At 47.0% G+C, this 20,551-nt stretch overlaps 2 protein-coding genes and 1 pseudogene across 3 annotated transcripts in view; 1 reads left to right on the forward strand and 2 right to left on the reverse strand.

The window, feature by feature from the left end:
• The window catches only part of LOC308606595 (zinc finger protein 154-like), a 318,213-nt gene that overhangs the window by 14,865 nt on the left and 282,797 nt on the right, over positions 1-20,551 (reverse strand). The gene's annotated exons all lie outside the window — the stretch shown is intronic.
• On the reverse strand, positions 1,965-19,972 carry ZNF550 (zinc finger protein 550). Its single transcript, XM_081216392.1, has 4 exons — positions 19,756-19,972; positions 13,253-13,379; positions 12,092-12,187; positions 1,965-5,521 (listed from the first exon to the last, which is right to left on the reverse strand). The coding sequence occupies exons 1-4, from the start codon at positions 19,780-19,782 to the stop codon at positions 4,530-4,532; spliced, it is 1,242 nt and encodes a 413-aa protein (XP_081072518.1). The 5' UTR covers positions 19,783-19,972; the 3' UTR covers positions 1,965-4,529.
• Positions 15,037-16,311, forward strand: LOC308605686 (atlastin-2-like; annotated as a pseudogene). Its single transcript has one exon. The product of its transcript is annotated as an atlastin-2-like (transcript).

Raw genomic sequence — 20,551 nt, forward strand, 5'->3', positions numbered from 1 at the left:
ATTTATCAGTCATCACATTGTACAGCTGATGTTCGTGTATTCCCCTGAAATAAACTTTACATTGAAAAAGTTTAAAACACTTCCTGAACTTTAGTTAATGACTTGGATCTTGCCATGGCATGGGTAGTGTTTGTGAACCTAAATGCAGTGTAGTCAAAGAAGGCCCGGAAGCAATGGTTCACCTATGTCCTTGAGCACATCCAAGACCCAGTTCTTGATTTCTCAATACCTTTCTCTACCAAAAAGAAAATCTCCTTAGAGAAAAGACTGATTCCTGGCAGAGAAAGGAAATTTGCAGGATGAAACTGTAATATCTTTTGCATCAGAGCTAAGTGCACAAAATGTGATGGTGACATGAAAATGGGACAAACCAGCATAAAGGAACTCCCATGGACTCAAATCTGGGAAATTTTGAGATTCAAAACAAATGACGGGCTTCCCTGGTGGCGCAGTGGTTAAGGATCCGCCTGCCAATGCAGGGGACACAGGTTTGAGCCCTGGTCTGGGAAGATCCCACATGCCACGGAGCAGCTAAGCCTGTGTGCCACAACTACTGAGCCTGCGCTCTAGAGGCCACGAGCCACAACTACTGAGCCCATGTGCCACAATTAGAGAAAACCCACACGCAGCAACGAAGACCCAACGCAGCCAAAAAAAAAAAAAAAAAAAAAAAGGCCCTGAAGGGACTTCCCTGGTGGTCCAGTGGCTAAGAATCTGACTTCCAATACAAGGGATGCAGGTTTGATCCCTGGTGGGGGAACTAAGAGCCCACACGCAGCGGGACAACTAAGCCCACACGCCACAATGAACACCCAGCGCAGCCAAAAAAAAAAAAAAAAAGGGGCTCTGAAGAAGGCCCCGAGTGAGGAAAATGATAATTTTATATTTTTCTGTACGGCATATATTTTTTTAAATTTCTTTTTGGCTGCATTGGGTCTTCATTGCTGCATGTGGGCTTTCTCTAGTTGTGGCGAGTGGGGGCTACTCTTTGTTGCGGTGTGTGGGCTTCTCATTGCGGTGGTTTCTCGTGTTACTGAGCACAGGCTCTAGGCACACGGACTCAGTAGTTGTGGCCTGTGGGCTCAGTAGTTGTGGCCCGCGGGCTCAGTAGTTATGGCTCTCGGGCTCTACAGCACAGGCTCAGTAGCTGTGGTGCATGGGCTTAGTCACTCTGCAGCGTGTGGGATCCTCCTGGACCAGGGCTTGAACCCGTGTATCCTGCATTGGCAGGCGGATTCTTAACCACTGCACCACCAAGGAATCCCCTGTACGGCACATTTTTTTCACATTATTTCAGTTAATACTGATTATCTTGTGTAGCTTGAAAACTAGCCTCAAAGGAAAAAAAAAATCTCAGGGCAAATTTCAAGTACTCATATCCAATGCCAGCACAAGGGAGTAAGTCCATGGTGGCAACTGTGAAACCCATACAAACACGAGACCTGCATGTATACATCTGGACTCACCTGTTAAAATCCCTGGCACTTTACTCTGTAAAGACAAAAAGAAACTTCACACAAACATTTATAAGATCGGACAAGGAGGATCCTTCTCCTTTATCATGAATTTAACTTGGATGTGTGTTTTATTTTACTGGTTTTACCTATAATTCAACCGCTAGAAAGCTGCAGAGGGGGACTTGGAAATGTCCAGTCCTTTCCACAGGGTTAGAGAGGCTGAAACAGCGGAAAGAGAAAAGAACTAGGACTCACCTCAGAACGCCACAGCCATACAGGATGAGCACCTTGCTGTCAGACAAGAAAGAAAACAAACCCTCCGACAAACCACTTTCAATACATCAGCCGGTGTGACCCTTCAAAGACATGGCAGATCAAGCCATTCCTCTGCTTCAAATCCTCCAATATCTCCCCGTTTCATTCAGAGTCAAAGCCAAGACCCTAACAGTGTTATGCAGCATTTGACTGCAATTGGACTCCCAATTTCCTTTCTGAATTAATCTCCTACTATTCCCTCTCTTCATCACTGATTCAGCTCCATCACCTCCTTGATGTGCCTCGAATATTCCAGGTTATGTCCCAGCCGTAAAGCCCTTGAACTGGACGTTCCCTCTACATGGAGAGAACTTTCTCCAAATACCCACATAGCTAGCACCTTGTTCTCTTCCCAAGTTTTTGCATAAATGTCAGCTTTGAGAAGAGGCCCCACTTTAACCATTCTATTTAAAATTATGACGTGTTCTTATCCCCTCACAGATTGGTGTGTATCATTCAACTTACACTGCTCCATTTTTTCCCTTCAGTAACACTTATGACCTTCTAGTATTTTATACACTTTATTGTTTATTACGCTGCTTATGTAAACTCCATAGGGCAAGATTGTTTCTTTTTTCAATCTGTTTTGTTCAGTGATGCCTTTCAAGTGCCCAGAACAGTGATTCTGGCATCCAATAAATATCGAAGTGAATGAATGAATGATTAAAAAAAAGAAAAAGAAAAAAACCCACGTAGAATGGAATCAAGAGTGAGAATTGGGGGGGAGGGATAAATTGGGAGACTGGGATTGACATATACACACTACTATATATAAAACAGATAACCAACAACAGCCTTCGGTACAGAACAGGGAACTATACTCAATATTTTGTAATAACATATAAGGGAAAATAATCTGAAAAAGAATGAGTATATGTATAACTGAATCACTTTGCTGTACACCTGAAACACATTATAAATCAACTATACTCCAATAAAATTTTTAAAAATAGATAAATAAAGCCTCTAAGTGACATGGATCAAGTTATCTTCCACCTTGCTAAACATCTTTTCAAAGAACCTATTGAGAGCTTCCCTGGTGGCGCAGTGCTTAAGAATCCACCTGCCAACGCAGGGGACACGGGTTTGAGCCCTGGTCTGGGAAGATCCCACATGCCGTGGAGCAATTAAGCCCGTGCGCCACAACTACTGAGCCCGCGTGCCTAGAGTCTGTGCTCCACAACAAGAGAAGCCACCACAATGAGGAGCCTGAGCACCACAACGAAGAGTAGCCCCCGCTCACCGCAACCAGAGAAAAGCCCACACACAGCAATGAAGACCCAACGCGGCCAAAGATAAAATAAATAAAAAATTAAAAGAAAAAAAAAAGAACCTATTGAAGACTGAAAATGCAGCCAGTTAATAGACTCAAGTAATTACCTGTCTGCCATTAAACAAATACAACGTATTTTCACTGAGGTTTGTTGAATTTGAGTGAATTTCCCTAAATGCCCTAAATGTTTCTATTCTGCAAACTGTGTGCATATACTAATAAACGTACTTCTTTTTAAACTAAAAAAAAAAGAAGAAGAAGAAGAAAGAGTGAGAGATAGTATCAGGCATTTAAAACCAGATGAACAGAAGTTTACCTATAAAAAAAATTCAACGTCTTTAGGGGTGCACATTTTAATGCGGCGATCCCTATGTGGACCATTCTCTCCTTAGATATAAAATACAAGTATTGTGTGATGTTATTTTCAGTATTCTAATTTCTTACAAGTTCAAGTAGCTCATGACTCAAGCCCTCATATTTCTCACAAAGAATTATGCCAATGGCTAGAGATGTTCGGAACAAAGCCTTCCAACAAATGTTGGTGGAGCTGCCCTCAACATCCAACTTTCCTGACACAAGAGAGTAGTGAACACATAAAAACAAAGGGATGGGGTCCTTTGCTTCCTCAAACATTGCCCCACCAAAAAACAGAACTGATGAAAAACTGCAACAGGCTTGGCAGGAAAGTCTGAAAGCGCTTACAAAAGCATTTGTTTTTTCCGTTTATAGTCTTTGTCTCTATCCCCTCCACCTCTTTGTTATTTTTCTTTTTTCTTTATTGGCCACACCATGGGGCTTGTGGGATCTTACTTCCCCAACCAGGGCTCAAAGCCAGGTCCTCTGGCAGTGAAAGCGTGGAGTCCTAACCAATGGGACTCCGCAGGGAATTCCCTTGTTAGTTTCCTTTTTAACATAATGCTGAGATGGCTTAAGTGCAAACCAAGGGGGAGCCCTGTGGCTGAAGGTTGTTATAAGCGCACAACGACCCCTGAGTCTGTCTCCTCTGCGCTTCCTCACAGGGAAAGCCCAAGCTCCGTCAAGTTCCAATATGACTCTACGTGACTAGTGGTGACCTGTCACAGGAGGTTTTCCCATGGCAATAATTAAGTGGTTCCTCTTCATTACACATTCTCAGGCGGCGAGGACGAGTCTTTTCTTTTGGCTGAGAAGCGTCCTTCTGGTTACATTCAGAACGTCTTTCCCCGGTATGTTCTCGATGTTGACAGAGGTGGATGGACCCACGGGTGGCATGGCTTCTTGAGCTGAGTTTCTCCACAGAATGAATCCTCTGAACGATGAGCAGGGGCCGAAGGCTTCTGATCTTTCCACTGCATTCGCAAGGCATCTTCTCCCACGTGACCACTTGTGCATTTGAAAAGCAGACAAAAATCCTTCCCAGAATTCTCTGCATTCAAAGGGTTCTTCCCTCCAGCGTGGATCCCCTCATGAAAGACAAAAGAGGAGCAGCGGTGAAGGCCTTTTTCTCAAGTATGAACCCGCTGGTGCTGCAGGAGGTGTGACCTGCGTTTGAAGGCCTTCCCGCACTCGGCGCACTTGTACGGCGTCTCCCCAGTGTGGATGACAGAGTGCTGGATGAGGTACGTGCTCCGGTGAAAGGCCTTCCCGCACTGGGCACACTCGTAGGGCTTCTCCCCTGTGTGAATCCGCTGGTGCTGTAGGAGTTCTGAGCTGCACCTGAAGGCCTTCCCACACTCTGTGCAATCGTAGGGCTTCTCTCCAGTGTGGATGATGTAGTGCTGGATGAGGTGTGCTCTGTTGCTAAATGATTTCTCACATTCTTTGCATTCAAAGGGTTTTTCTCCAGTGTGGGTCCTATTGTGGCGAATAAAAGTAGAGCGGTGGGTGAAGGCCTTTCGACACTGACCGCACTCATAGGGCTTCTCCCCGGTGTGGATCGGCTGGTGCTGCAGGAGGTACGACCTGCGTTTGAAGGCCTTCCCGCACTCGGCACACTTGTACGGCGTCTCCCCAGTGTGGATGACGTAGTGCCGGGTCAGGGTTGAGCTCTGGCTGAAGGCTTTCCCACACGCGTTGCATTCATAGGGCTTCATTCCAGTGTGAATCCGCTGATGTCGAACAAGGTACCACTTCCTGTTAAAACTCTTCCCGCACTGCTTGCACTTGTAGAGGTTATGAATCAGGGGGCCTTTTCCTGGTCCCTGTGGGTCACGCTCACAGAGAACATCTCCCTGAGAGACTCTCTCCTGGAACGCCCTGGAGTGCACACCATCATCTGCCTCCAAACCATCATCTTCAAGGCTCGTTTTCCCAGGATGGGTCTCCTTGTGGGCGTCTGTCTCTGGCCTCAGCTGACCTTTCTGCACTTCCAAAAGCCCTTCTGGATCCCTGGCTTGCCTCGACCTGCAGTCCCTTGAAGATCCCAGAGTCAGGCTTCCCTGGAGCAAGCCTCCTTCAGACAAAGCCAGCTCTCTGGTCTGACGTTTTGCCCTGTCACCTGAAAAGAATCCAATACACAAAGGGGGACTTTCGGTGATGCAACACAGAAGAAACGGAAGCAACACTTCAGTGAACAAATGCGGATGAAAGCAGCACCTCTGATATCTGCTATGTTTTGACGTCAATGTATCCTAGATTTCCAGCTCCTTTTTATGACCCTTGTACCCTGACACCAGTGAAGGGAAAATCTGGCAGCAGGCTGGACCGGGAGACAGAGGATGTGGAGTAGGGGAGGGAGGACAGTTTCAATCCTACTGTCTGGAGAGCATCTGCCTCAAGGATTGATGTCTTGGTTCTGTGAGAGTGTGGGGAAGTGGCACCTAGCAAGACTGAGAAGAAAAAGGTCATCTTCCCTGGGAGGTGTCCCGCGAGCTGGGTCCTAATGCAGACGTCAGAGTTGCCAGAAAGAAAGAAGGATGGGGTACTGGGTTGAAACGGAAGGAATAAGCATGGGTAGATTCACCTTTGGAGAGTGCTTAAGGGTTCTAAGAAGAAAAGGTACTATCACTCAGCCATAAAAAAGAAGGAAGTCATGCCATGTGCAGCAACCTGGATGGACCTGGAGATGATCATACTAAGTGAAGTGAGTCAGAGAAAGACAAATATCATAGGATATCACTTACATGTGGAATCTAAAAAGAATGATACAAATAAACTTATTTACAAAACAGAAACAGACTCACGGACATAGAAAACAAACTCACGGTTACTAAAGGGGAAAGGCTCGGGGGAGGGAAAGATAAATTAGGAGTTTGGGATTAGCAGGTACACACTACTATATATAAAGTAAACAACAAGGACCTACTGTATAGCACAGGGAACTATACTAAATACCTTGTGATAACCTATAAGGGAAAAGAATCTGAAAATGAATGTATATATGTATATGTATAACTGAATCACTTTACTATACACCTGAAACACGACATTGTAAATCAACTATATTTCAATTAAAAAAGAAAAAAGTGCCTAGAAAATGGCCTGGGATGTAATAAGTGCTATATAAGTGGTTGATAAATAAAACACTGAAAATACTGTTTAAATTTTTTTAAAAAAACAAAAAAAAGAGGTACTTCACTGGTGGTCCAGTGGTTAGGACTCCGTGCTTCCACTGCAGGGGGCCTGGGTTTGATCCCTGGTCAGGGAACTAAGAACCCACAAGCCAAACAGAGCAGCAAAAAAAGAGAGTTACAAGAAGAAAATGGCACCAGAAGCCTGGTGAAGGCAAGCCTGAAGGGGCAGTTACAGGAAGAAGAGAATAAAAATCTCAGGAGAAAAGGGGTAGTGGGACACAAAGTCAAACAGTATGAAAGACGAGTTTCTGCTCTGTTGAGAGGCATTAGAGTGGTGTTAGCAGGGAGAGCTCTGGAGTCACAATGCCTCAGTTTGAGGAGCGGCTTGTGGGATCTTAGTTCCCTGATGAGGGGTCAAACGTGTGCCCCCTGCAGTCGTGGGGCACAGCCCTAACAACCAGACCGTCAGGGAAGTCCCTCCTTTCTTCTTTTTTATTTTCTTTAAATTTATGTATTTATGTTTGATTGCGTTGGGTCTTCGTTGCTGCACGCGGGCTTTCTCTAGTTGCGGCGAGCGGGGGCTATTCTTCGTTGTGGTGCGCAGGCTTCTCATTGTGGTGGCTTCTTTTGTTGCGGAGCACGGGCTCTAGGAGTGCGGGCTTCAGTAGTTGTGGCACGCAGGCTCTAGAGCGCAGGCTCAGTAGTTGCTCTGCAGCATGTGGGATCTTCCCAGACCAGGGCTCGAACCCGTGTCCCCTGCATTGGCAGGCAGATTCTTAACCACTGAGCCACCAGGGAAACCCCCTCCTTTCTTCTTTATGTCATAATTTCCTCACCTAAGAGACTAGAGGACTCTCAGTTTCTCTGGGTGTCATGAGGGTTAAATGAGAAAATGCCTGTAAAGTTCTCAGCACAGTTCTTGACGCAGTGCGAGTATGTATGGTGGTTAATTTTATATGTCAACTTGGCTTGGCTACTGTGCTGAGCTGTTTGGTCAAACACCATTCTGGAGGTTGCTGTGAGGTACTTTTCAGATATGACTGACACTGGAATCATCAAACTTTGAGAAAGGCACGTTACCCTTCTTAAAGTGGGTGGGCCTCATCCGATCAATCAATGGCCTTGGGACTTCCCTGGTGGCACAGGGGTTAAGAATCCACCTGCCAATGCAGGGAATACAGGTTCGAGCCCTGGTCTGGAAGGATCCCACATGCCGCGGTGCAACTAAGCCCATGAGCCACAACTACTGACCCTGCGTTCTAGAACCCGTGAGCCACAACTACTGAAGTCCGTGTGCTGCAACTACTGAGCCCATGTGCTGCAACTACTGAAGCCCATGCGCCTAGAGCCCATGCTCCGCAACAAGAGAAGCCACCACAATGAGAAGCCCACGCAGTGCAATGAAGAGTAGCCCCTGCTCACCGCAACTAGAGAAAGCCCACACGGAGCAATGAAGACCCAACGCAGCCAGAAAAATAAATAAATAAATAAACTTTAAAAAAAAAAATCAATGTCCTTAAGGGAAAAGACTGAGATGCCCTGGGAGGGAAGGGATTCTGCCTCCAGACTCAGGACTGCAAGCATCTACTCTTCCAGCTTACTGGCCTGCCCTGAAGATTTTGAAATCGCTTAGCCCTCACAATCACACAAAGCCTAATCAATAGAATAAAACTCTGATTTATCTCCTTTTGGCTCTGATTCTCTGAAGAAGTCTAATGTTATTATTCTCATTGTTGTACTGGGCAATTAGGATGACAGCAATGCCATTAGCAAGAACAAGCCATCTTATTCTACAGGCCAAAGAGAGTGGCCTCAGTAGAAACCAACCTTGCAGACACCCAGCATCTAGAACTGAGACAATACATTTCTGTTGTTTGAGGCACGCCCCCTCACCGAAAAGGAAAATAACAATAAAACCTATCCACGGTGTTAGAGTGTAAACAGTGGGTAACACTGCAGGACAAGCTATTGACAAGGATGGGGCACCAGGAACCTGCCACAGAACTGGGAATAGTCTAAATTTTGGGTGAGGTGGAGGATACCTCAGTTTATACATATGTAAAAAGTAAAGCTGATTTCCCACTCCTGGGCATATATCCAGACAAAACTCTAATTTGAAAAGCTATAGGCACCCCTATGTTCACAGCAGCACTATTTACAATAGCTAAGACATGGAAACAACCTAAATGTCCACTGACAGAGGAATGGATAAAGAAAATGTGGTACATACATACAAAGGAATATTACTCAGCCATGAAAAAGAATGAAATAATGCCATTTGCAGCAACATGGATGGATCTAGAGATTGTCATACTAAGCAACGTAACTCAGAGAGACAAATACCATATGATATCACTTATATGTGGAATCTAAAAAAAATGACACAATGACACAAATGAACTTACCTACAAAACAGAAACAGACTCACAGGTATAGAGAGCAGACTTATGGTTGCCAAGGGGGTTGGTGGAGAGGGATGGATTGGGAGTTTGGGATTAGCAGATGCAAACAATTATATATAGGATGGATAAAAAACAAGGTCCCACTGTATAGCACTATAGGAACTGTATTCAATATCCTGTGCTAAACCATAACGGAAAAGAATATGAAAAGAATGTATACATATGTATAACTGAATCACTTTGCTGTACAGCAGAAATTAACACAACATTCTAAATCAACTATACTGCAATAAAATTTTTTTAAAAACTGAAAAAAGAAAAAGTGAAGCTGAACCTGAAGGATTTATATGTATCACTGTATACTTCCGATATAAAAAAATTAAGCAGATTTTTAAAACAAAAGGTATGGAAGTCAAATATATAGAGTCAATCCTTGGATAACACGGGTCTAAACCCCATAGGTCCACTCATACATGATTTCAGCTCTTTGTATCTGTGGACTCTGCACCCATGAAATCAACCAACCATGGATCAAAATACTACATAACCTGCAGCTGACTGACTCTGCAGATGTGGAACCGTGCATATAGAGGGGGACGGCCCACCATAAGGGACCTCGGCATCCACGGATGTTGGTATCTGCGGGAGCACTGGAACCCATCCCCCACATACACCACAGGACAACTGTCCATCATTTCCAAAATGAGACAACTCTTTCAAGAGTTATGGGCTTCCCTGGTGGTGCAATGGTTAAGATCCGCCTGCCAATGCAGGGGACATGGGTTCGATCCCTGGTCTGGGAAGATCCCACATGCCATGGAGCAACTAAGCCTGTGTGCCACAACTACTGAGCCTGTGCTCTAGAGCCCGTGAGCCGCAACTACTGAGCCCGTGTGCCCCAACTACTGAATCCCATGAGCCTAGAACCCGTGCTCCACGAGAGAAGCCACTGCAATGAGGAGCCCATGCACGGCAACGAAGAGTAGCCCCTGCTTGCCACAACTAGAGAAAGCTCACATGCAGCAACGAAGACCCAACAGATCCAAAAATAAATAAATAAAATAAATAAATTTATTAAAAAAAAAAAGATGACGAGAGGGACTTCCCTGGTGGCGCAGTGGTTAAGAATCTGCCTGCCAATGCAGGGGACACGGGTTCGATCCCTGGTCATGGAAGATCCCACATGCCACAGAGCAAGAAAGCCCGTGTGCCACAACTACTGAGCCTGCGCTCTAGAGCCCCCGAGCCCATGTGCTGCAACTACTGAAGCCCGTGCGCCTAGAGCCCGTGCTCCACCACCGCAAATGAGAAGCCCACACACCGCAACGAAGAGTAGCCCCCGCTCGCTGCAACTAGAGAAAGCCTGTGCGCAGCAATGAAGACCCAATGCAGCCAAAAATAAATAAAATAAAATAAATAAATTTATATTAAAAAAAAGATGACGAGAGCTTGAACTAGGGTGCTGGTGATGGACTCAGGACACATGGATAATCTCAAACGGGCAGGCCTGGGGATGGACGGATGTTGGTTTGATGGAGAGAGACGCTGGCTGAGGTGTTGCTAATCTTCCAATCTGCTTAGATGGCAGGATGTTCTCAGAACGGGGCACGGGGCAGGAGTGGGCAGGATCCCACGGGGGGGTCTTCTAAGGCATGACAAGCTTGAGGGGTCTCTGAGACACGAAAGTGGAGATCTGGGAATAAGGAAATGGGGGGCGGGGTGGCGTGTGGAACAGAGCCATCGGTGGTGGGGCTGGCCAAAGACACTTACAGGCGGCCTGAGAAGCCTGAAGGACGACAGAGAGGAGAGACCGTGACTCGCTGTGGATTACTCAAGCTACAGTCAGCAGCACAGATGTGGGGCTGAAAACGCCAGACATCCACTTGGTGTTCTTAAGGGCAAGAGGGGCAGGAAGGTACAGCGCAAGGGGCTGCTTCTGAGTGTCTTGTGGACAAACAGGAGGATGGATAAATGGATGGAGAAGGTGGGAAAGAGTTCCATAGAGACTATAGCATAGATCATAACTTCAAGGGGAAGAAAGGCCCCTTTTCCTCTGAGTCTAAAAGTCCAGGAAAAATGCGTGATACCACCACTCACTTTGATTAAGACAATTACATGGATACTGTAAGAACTGACCTTAGTCGACCCTCTCTATAGACCAGGCACTGTACTAAGCAGTTTGCTGCATTATCTCATTACACCTTCAGACAACCCACTCACATACAAACTAGCCTCGCTCTGACTTCCTGAGAGCAGGGTGAGCAGAGTAGACAGAGGTCGTACAAACCAGGCCCACTGGCTCTTCTCCTTGGGCCCAGAGCAAAACCACTCTCTCCAGTCCTGAGCACCCAGCTGCGGCCAAATGCCTAGTCCTTGCCTGTGGGGTACAGGGGAGTAAAGTATGCGTGCATCTGGGTGTGACCTGTCCCCTATCCCTTGCTGTTTCCCCTCCACCGGCTGGATTATGCTGGACCAACCTCAGAGCTATACGTTGACGTCAGAAGGTGCCTGGGTCTCTAGATGCAACTAGAGATTATCACACTAAGTGAAATAAGTCAGAAAGAGAAAGACAAATACCATATGATGTCACTTATAAGCGGAATCTAAAATATGACACAAATGAACCTACTTATGAAACAGAAACAGACTCACAGACGTAGAGAACAGACTTGTGTTTCTCAAGGAGGAGGGTGCGTGGGGAGGGAAGGAGTGGGAGTTTGGGATTAGCAGATGGAAACTATTATATATAGGATGAATAAACAACAAGGTCCTACTGTATAGCACAGGGAACTGTATTCAATATCCTGTTATAAACCATAATGGAAAAGGATATAAAAAAAGAAATACATATGTGTATAACGGAGTCATTTTGCTGTACAGCAGAAATTAGCACAACAGTGTAAGTCAACTGTACTTCAATTAAAATAAAAAGAGAAAATAAAAATTAAAAAAATAAAAAAGAAGAAGAAGGTGCCTGGGTCTCTAAATAATGGTGTGGTCCCAAGCTGGCCAGCTGATGCACACTATACTTTGATGTGAGAGAAACCACCAGATCCCACAAAGGGGGTTTCACACAGCAGCTCAGAGGCACTGGTCCCCATGCATTCTCAAAGATGCTGTGAACCCACCTGCCCAGCAGCTATTGGCTCCTACCTGGGCACATGCTACGTGGGAGGCCTCTCGTTCCCGTCCACAGCTCCTGCCCATGCTCCAGCAAGCGGATCAACTCCGGTTTGGGAACTGGATGCCCTGTGGATGGAAAAAAAAAACAGGATGCAGGTGTTTTGATGAGAAGAATGAAACCCTTCCATCCTATCTGGCACTTCATGACAGGAACAAGACCATGAATGTAGCGGCTCCCAAAGTAAAGAAAATGTTGATTTGTGACTGGGAATCCAACAGCACAAACACCACTCCTGGGCTGCAACTGCTGTAGAGGGTGGTGCTGTCTGTCTATACAACACCACTTCCCTTGAACTTCATCAGTGGAAGCCAGCCCCATGAAGGGGCATGCCACTTTCACACACAGCCACGGGACCCTGGGAATACTCCAAAAAAAACAAACCCCCCCACAACGCTGAAGTCAAAATAATGGCATTAAGGTCCTAGCAAGTTCACGTAGAAGGCTCAGGGCTGTGAGCTAGAGGCTGGTCCCTCTGTTGAACTGAAAAATTAGCCACAAAGGGGGCCATGGAATACTCACTCACAGTGATCTGAGACTTTCTCTTGACAACAATCAGCGTGCCAGACAGAGAAGGTAAAAGGACTGGCTTTTGCAGGGTGTCCACCTGTGGCATTCCATGACATTCCTGTGCACCTTCTAAATGATTTCCTGCCGTGGGGAGGATCGCGGCCCAGGCCTCAGAAAGCATGTGATGATGACGTAGACACCAGGGGCCTTTGAACCAAGATTGTGCTGTTTAGGAAGATCCCTGGGTGGCACTGATGACAAATGCCATGTAGGGGTCTCCCTGACTCACCCACTCGTCTGAGAACAGCCCTGTTAACTGGGCTGTGGGGACACCTGACCTCACCAGGCTGGGCCAGTCAGCTTCGCTCCTGTGGAATCTGCAACAAGGACCTCAAACTGAGGCCCCAGGGTGCTGGGCACTGGCATGGGGGCTGGTGTTCAGAAGGACATTGTTTCTTTCCCACCGATCACTGCTACAGACACAGGGAGACCAGGCAGGAGGAGAAGCGACCAGAAAAATGCAGGGCCTGTGGGGAGGAGGAAAGGTGACTCCTGTGCCCTTCCTGATCAGCCCGGAAACAAGGCAGTGGGGTCCCCCACAGGTGTGAGAGCTAAGCACTTACCCAGTGAGACTAGGAGCCCACAGATCTCCAGCATCACCTCTTGGTACAGGGTCCTCTGATCCAGGTCAAGCTGTCCCCACTCCTCCCGGGTAAAGGTCACGGCCACATCCTTGAAGGTCACCAACACCTGGACAGTCAAACACAGGTAGTGGTGTTGGGCTTTTGCACTTGGATAGGATCAACCCTGTCACTCTGTTGCTGGTGAAGATGCAGAGAGACCCAGGCCTGAACCACCGAGGCCTGCTGATCGCCGAGTTCTGTGTTGGGCTCAAGGGCGAGGTGGAAGCAGCCTCTGGATATAACGCAACTGTGGCTGAGAGAAAAGCCTCCCGTGAAGGAAGCCACTGGAGATGACACAGACAATGGTGTTTCATGAGGACTGGGGGCAGATGGTGCGTGCTCTGGGAAAAATTTTCATGATGATAATTCCAACAATGGTAACAGCAAAGTGACAGGTGCTGAGCCTCCCTGGTCCTCACGGTGCACCTGCCCCAGGCTGAGGTCTTCACACGCTGTGGTAAAGTGACTAAAGATCCCTCGCTCTGGAGCCAGATTTCTGGGGTTTGAATTAAGACTCTTAAATCTGACACTTGGGACTTCCCTGGTGGTGCAGTGGTTAAGAATCCACCTGCCAATGCAGGAGACACGGGTTCGAGCCCTGGTCAGGAAAGATCCCACATGCCACGGAGCAACTAAGCCCGAGTGCCATAACTACTGAGCCTGTGCTCTAGAGCCCGTGAGCCACAATTACTGATCCCACATGCCACAACTACTGAAGCCCATGTGCTCTAGGGCCCATGCTCTGCAACAAAGAGAAGCCACCGCAATGAGAAGCCCACGCACTGCAATGAAGAGTAGCTCCTGCTTGCCACCATTAGAGAAAGCCCGCGCGCAGCAACGAAGACCCAACACAGCCAAAAATAAATAAATAAATTTATATATATATATAAAATCTGACACTTGCTGGCAGTGTGATCATGGGGAGGACGACATCCCATCATTTCTCCAAGCATCAATTTCCACATTAATACAACAATCATTCCCACTATGCCAATTCTTAGAACTAAAGAGAAAATGTTCCCACACCAGATGCTGTGGAGTGCCTGGCCCTGTTAAGTGTTCAGTGTATTTTGTGACTTTCACTAATCCACAGCCCACAAGGTAAATGCCATCGTCACCTCCATGTCACATCCAGAGGCCTGAGGCCCAGGCAGCTCTAGAAAATCAACCACAACCTCAAATTTAAGGAAAAGAAGTGGGGGAATTCCCTGGTGGTTCAGTGGTTAGGACTCCACGCTTTCACTGCTGAGGCCCCAGGCTAAAAAGTTGGTCAGGGAACTAAGATCCTACAAGCCATGTTGCGTGGCAAAAAAAAGGGGGGGGGTGGCGAGGCAGTGCGTAGGCAGCAGCTGCACGAGGGGCCGTGGCGCCAGAGGCGAACCAGCAACCCAAACACCTGGGTTAACCACGTCTCATCCACGACCCTCCTAGGTGAGAATTATGAAGATGACGACCTAGGAAACTCTGATGAGGTTATGAAGAAACCATGTCCAGTACAGATTGTTCTTGCACATGAAGATGACCGTAATTTTGAGCTTGATGAAGAAGCTTTGGAGCAGTTATTGCTACAGGAGCACATAAGAGATCTTCACATAGTCGTGGTATCAGTGGCAGGAGCTTTTCGTAAAGGGAAATCATTTCTACTGGACTTCATGCTTAGATATATGTATAACAAGGATTCTCAAAGTTGGATTGGTGGAAACAATGAACCACTGACTGGCTTTACGTGGCGAGTTGGTTGTGAAAGAGAAACAACAGGCATATGTCTGGAGTGAACAAAAGTGGCTGTGCTGCTAATGGATACCCAGGGTGCCTTTGATAGCCAGTCAACTATCAGACATTGTGCAACAGTGTTTGCTCTAAGCACTGTGACTAGCTCTCTCCAGGTATATAATTTGTCTCAAAATATTCAAGAAGATGATCTCCAACACTTGCAATTATTTACAGAATATGGCAGACTTGCAATGAAAGAAATCTACCAGAAACCATTTCAGACATTAATGTTTTTGATTCGAAACTGGAGTTATCCTTATGAACATTCATATGGTTTGGAAGATGGAAAACAATTCCTTGAAAAGAGATTGCAGGTAAAACAAAATCAACCTGAAGAGCTACAGAATATAAGGAAGCACATTCACAATCGTTTCTCAAATCTTGGTTGCTTCCTTTTGCCACATCCTAGTCTTAAAGTTGCAACTAATCCTAGTTTTGATGGGAGATTGAAAGATATTGATGAAGAGTTTAAACGAGCTTAGAAATCTGGTTCCAGTGCTACTTGCCCCAGAAAATTTGGTAGCAAAAGAGATAAGATACAAGTCACTTGTAGAGATCTTGTAGAATACTTTAAGGCTTACATTAAAATTTATGTAAGAAGTCCATGCTTCAGGCAACAGCTGAAGCTAATAATTTTGCTGCAGTAGCAGGAGCAAGAGAGAAAGTATGGAGTAGGTAGGCGGTGGGGACAAGCCTTACATTGCACCTTCAGATCTGGAAGCAAAAACACCTGGACCTCAAGGAAGTGGCAATTAAACAGTTTCGTTCAGTAAAAAAAATGGGTGGAGATGAATTCTACCGTGGTTAACAGGACCAGCTTGAGGCTGAAATAGAAGAAACCTATGCAAATTTTATAAAGTACAATGATGGCAAAAATATCTTCTATGCTGCTCGTACGCTTGCCACACTGTTTGCAGTCATGTTTGCTATGTATATAATCTCAGGACTGACTGGCTTCGTTGGCCTAAACTCTATAGCCGTCTGTGTAACCTTGTCATGAGGTTAGCACTGAGTTCTCTTTGTACTTGGGCATATGTTACATACTCTGGGGAGTTCAGACAAATTGGAACAATGATTGATCAGATTGCTGAAACACTAGGGGAACAGGTATTGAAGCCCCTGGGTGATAATTTGACAGAGGAAAACATAAGGCAGTCTGTAACAAACTCTATCAAAGCAGGCCTGACTGACAAGTGTCTCATCATGCCAGATTAAAGACAGACTGACAGTTCATCTCCTCATGGACTCCACTCTTTCTTCTTTTCATGCTTGCTGTACAATGAGAACTCAAGTAAAAATAAACCAAAGTTTACAATCAACTGTAGAAGTAGTTTAGTATAACTGGCTTCACAGATGGCTGCCACAGAGTGTGAAACTGTTTGTTGGTTTTAAGCATTCTATTTATGGCTCCTAAGACATGAAGACTGGCTGAGGAGCATTAGTTTTCATGCACACTTGTGTCATGTTTAATTCTTTTTTTTCCCTTTTTACTTAATCTAATGTTAGTGAAATCTGTCTTATGTAAAGGATATTTCAGGGAAATATTTTAAGAAATCTATTTAGAGTCTCTTTAACACAGTGTCCCATTGAAATTTTAATTTTTAGAGAAGTTATGAATCACTGTATCAAGAATCAGATTGGAATGACAATGAAGCCTTTATTGAGCCACAACATTAAAAGTACATATTGCTGGGCTTCCCTGGTGGCGCAGTGGTTGAGAGTCCGCCTGCCAATGCAGGGGACACGGGTTCGTGCCCCGGTCCGGGAAGATCTCACATGCCGCGGAGCGGCTGGGCCTGTGAGCCACGGCCACTGAGCCTGTGCGTACGGAGCCTGTGCTCCGCAACGGGAGAGGCCACAACAGAGAGAGGCCCGCGTACCACAAAAAAAAAAGAAAAAAAAAAGTACATATTGCTTTACTACCTTCAATACCAGTATTACATAAATGCATGTATCAGAAACTTCACAGAAATTACATGATAACTCTTGTAGCTAAGAAAATGACTCTGAGGTGTGCATTTGTTTTGCCTTTTAAAATTTATAAACCTGTCCTAAAAGGAGATGCATATCTGGGAAACTGAACTGTCTTTATGCAGTTTAGCCTTCATGTACATAAAATATGCCATTAATTTTATTGAGGGAGAAATTCCAACCAAACACGTTGCCTACAGCTATGAGTTAAGAGTGTCTCTACAGTGTGCAGCTTTTATTTTCTGAAATTGCAGACAGGGCATGTATATGAATTATACATATATAAACACGATTTTGTATTAAACGTTTTGTAGTTTATGACAAACTCTGGTTCTGTGGTAGGCTCATGAGTGCAGTCTCTGTGAAGGACTGTTTGTGGCTCGTGTCGGGGTGTGGATGCAGAGACACTGTGAAGTGTTTGATATGTTTGTGTTATTTACCTTCTTGAGCACTGCAAACTCACCCCCCCAGGGAATTCAAAGGGAATGTTTATAGTGACTTTGTCTTCTGTAGCATTTTAAAGTTCTTTCCTGTAATTTATGTTGAGTACATAATTACACTTTTGTTATATATATATAAAGGAACAGAAGTGGGAATTGAACATCCAGCTAGCAGAAGATGGCACAGAGTTGCCAGAAGATGGGCAGGTGGGAGCCAGGGGTACCTTAGCTAGAATGAAAACAGCCAGGAAAGGACTGTCCTAAGAGGTGACAGTGATGCACAGGAAGAGCAGGGAGTGACAGCCCTACAGAGATCTGGGAACAGAGCCCCAGACAAAGGAAAATGCAAGGGGAAAAGCTGCAAATTGGGCAGGAATTTTGCAATTTCAGGACCTCCTGGCTGAGTGCGGTGAGACCGGGAAGAAGGGGAGAGGAAGAAGCGTGGAGGGAGTCACGGGGTAGTTCCAGTGCCGGCCTGTGGGCCACAGTGCAGGAGGCTGTACTTATTATACGTGTGATGAGAGCACCTGAGTGGGCAACCCATTCGTTTAACCATATATTGAGTACCCTTTACAAGCCCAGGCTGTTCTAGGTCTTGGCAGAGAGCAGCAACAGGCGCTCACGGTCTAGGGCTGGAAAGAGATGCTAAACAAGCAACGATACAAATGAGCAAGACAATGTCAGAGGGACCCAAAGATTCCAAAGTCAAGAAAATAGAGTTTCCCTGGTGGTGCAGTGGTTAAAAATCTGCCTGCCAATGCAGGGGACAGGGGTTTGAGCCCTGGTCCGGGAAGATCCCACGTGCCACGGAGCAACTAAGCCCGTGCACCACAACTACTGAGCCTGCACTCTAGAGCCCGTGTGCCACAACTACTGAGCCTGTGAGCCACAACTACTGAAGCCTGCGCACCTACAGCCTGTGCTCCACAACAAGAGAAGCCACCGCAATGAGAAGCCTGCACAACCCAAGGAAGAGTAGCCTCTGCTGATCACAACTAGAGAGAGCCTGCATGCAGCAACGAAGACCCAACACAGTTAAAAATAAAATAAATTTTAAAAATAAAGAAAAAAAGAAAGAAAATAGAGCGAGAAGACAAAAGGTCACGGTCTGCTTTCGACAGAGCACCAGGGAAAGCCTGTTTCAGGACATCACACTGGAGTGAGTCTGAAATAAAGTGAGGAAGGAGCCAAGTGAATGGGAAGTTAACAAATAAGACAAGTCCTGACAGCGATCAGGACTATGATGAGGGTACTCAGGGCCACGGCTATGGAGTTACCCAGGACCTCTTGTGTTTTTGTGTCCAAAGGGACACCACACTCCTGCACACTATCACCCCTTACCATATGTTAACGGAACCTCAAACAGGAAAACAGATTCAGTGGGAAGCCAGTTCCACTGGCTGTAAACTAAAAGACAAATTCCTTGGCCTTCTGGGCGCACTGCCTGTCCTGACACCTTTTCTGTCCTAGCAGGGCTGCAATCCCCAAGCTGCTGCAGGCTACTCCTGCCTCTTCCCCACCCCAGCCCTTATCTTTGTAGAGGTTACACAGCTGGGAAGCCCAAGGGTCAGATTCCCCCAGGGATGAGCCTCTAACATCAACAAAGGCTCAGGAGGCACCTCCGTGGAAAGAGAGCGAGAATGATGCTCCCTGCACCGTGCTGGACTCGGGGGGATACACGTCACCTATGTGGTTTTTCTAGTTCCCTCAACCCAGTTGGAGGAACTTTAGCATAAAAGCCAAGGACAGGGACTTCCCTGGCGGTCAATGGTTAAGACTCCGCGCTCCCAAGGCAGGGGGCACGGGTTCCATCCCTGGTCGGGGAACTAGGATACCGCATGCCTCACCACGCAGCCAAGAAAAACAAAACAAAACGTAACCAAGAACAGCAGGGAAAGCTGCTCAAGGTCCTAGACTCGGGAAGGGGCGGGGCCGCAACACACAGAAAGGTCTCCGGACTGTGCGGCCTGCGCTCCTCCCTGCGGGTCCTTCCACGCCAACGGTATGGGGTCAGGGGGATTCGAGAAACCACATCTCTCCCTACCACACAGCGTCCCACTCACTGACTAACAGAAATGGGACCCTCCGCGTGAAGCCCCTAACCTGGATTCCCACCCGGAGCACAAGCGACCCCATCCCGAGGCTCCGAAGACAATGCCCTGGGGAGGACTCACAGGACACCACCATCCTGCACAGCAGCGCGCCTCGGCCACGTGGGTGGGGTCCGAGCGGGCGTGGCGTGGAGCACCGTCCACTCACCTGCGCCGGGGTCACCAGCGCCGCCATCGCACCGCGGGGAGCGTAGGGCCACGTGAGGGCGCCGGAGACCGGCGGGTCCAGCGGGCTTAGCTGACCCTCCCCCAGGTCGTACAAAGGCGCAGGTGGGCCCTCCAGCCTGTCCTCCCCGCTCCGTCCCGACGACCCAGGTAGAAGTCACCTAAGATAGAGACACAACGGCCCCGTCACGAACAAACGGCCTCCCTGGCGACACAGGAAGTCCCGCCCCTGACAACGCGGGCCACAAACGCCCATTTTTCTGTGACGTCGTCACAGCGGCGCTCACAGCCATTCCGCGGAGCATAGCCTTCAGGGTAATGTAGTTCTTGTCCAGCATCCGCCCGGGAGAGGGAGTCTGCTCTATGGAGCCAAGGTGCCAGAGGCGGGAGACTGGAGCTGGCAAAGGGCCTACAGAGGCTCCAACAAAGGAGGCAAGGCATTGGATGTTTCTAAAGGGGACACACCCAGTTTCCCTGTTGTGTTTCCTGTATCTTGTCATTTAAGATGCTCCTAACTGAGCAAGTGGACATACTGTATGGTAAATTTTTTAAACTTCGTATTCTGATGCCTCACCATCCCCACAGTCTGTGAGCACCCCGCCCAGATGACTGAGTACACCAGAGTGATGAGGCTGTTGCCCCTGACACAAGCTCCCCTTGTCCTCCCTTGTGACCTAGTGACATTACAAGGTACCAATGAAATTCCCTCCTGACATCTGCCTGTGTACTCCCCGCCCCCCGCCGCCCGACCTTGTCTTGGGGGCCTCCCTCTCTCTCTC

This window comes from Mesoplodon bidens, assembly GCF_964165515.1.
Source record: "Mesoplodon bidens genome assembly, chromosome: 18".
Taxonomy (NCBI): domain Eukaryota; kingdom Metazoa; phylum Chordata; class Mammalia; order Artiodactyla; family Ziphiidae; genus Mesoplodon; species Mesoplodon bidens.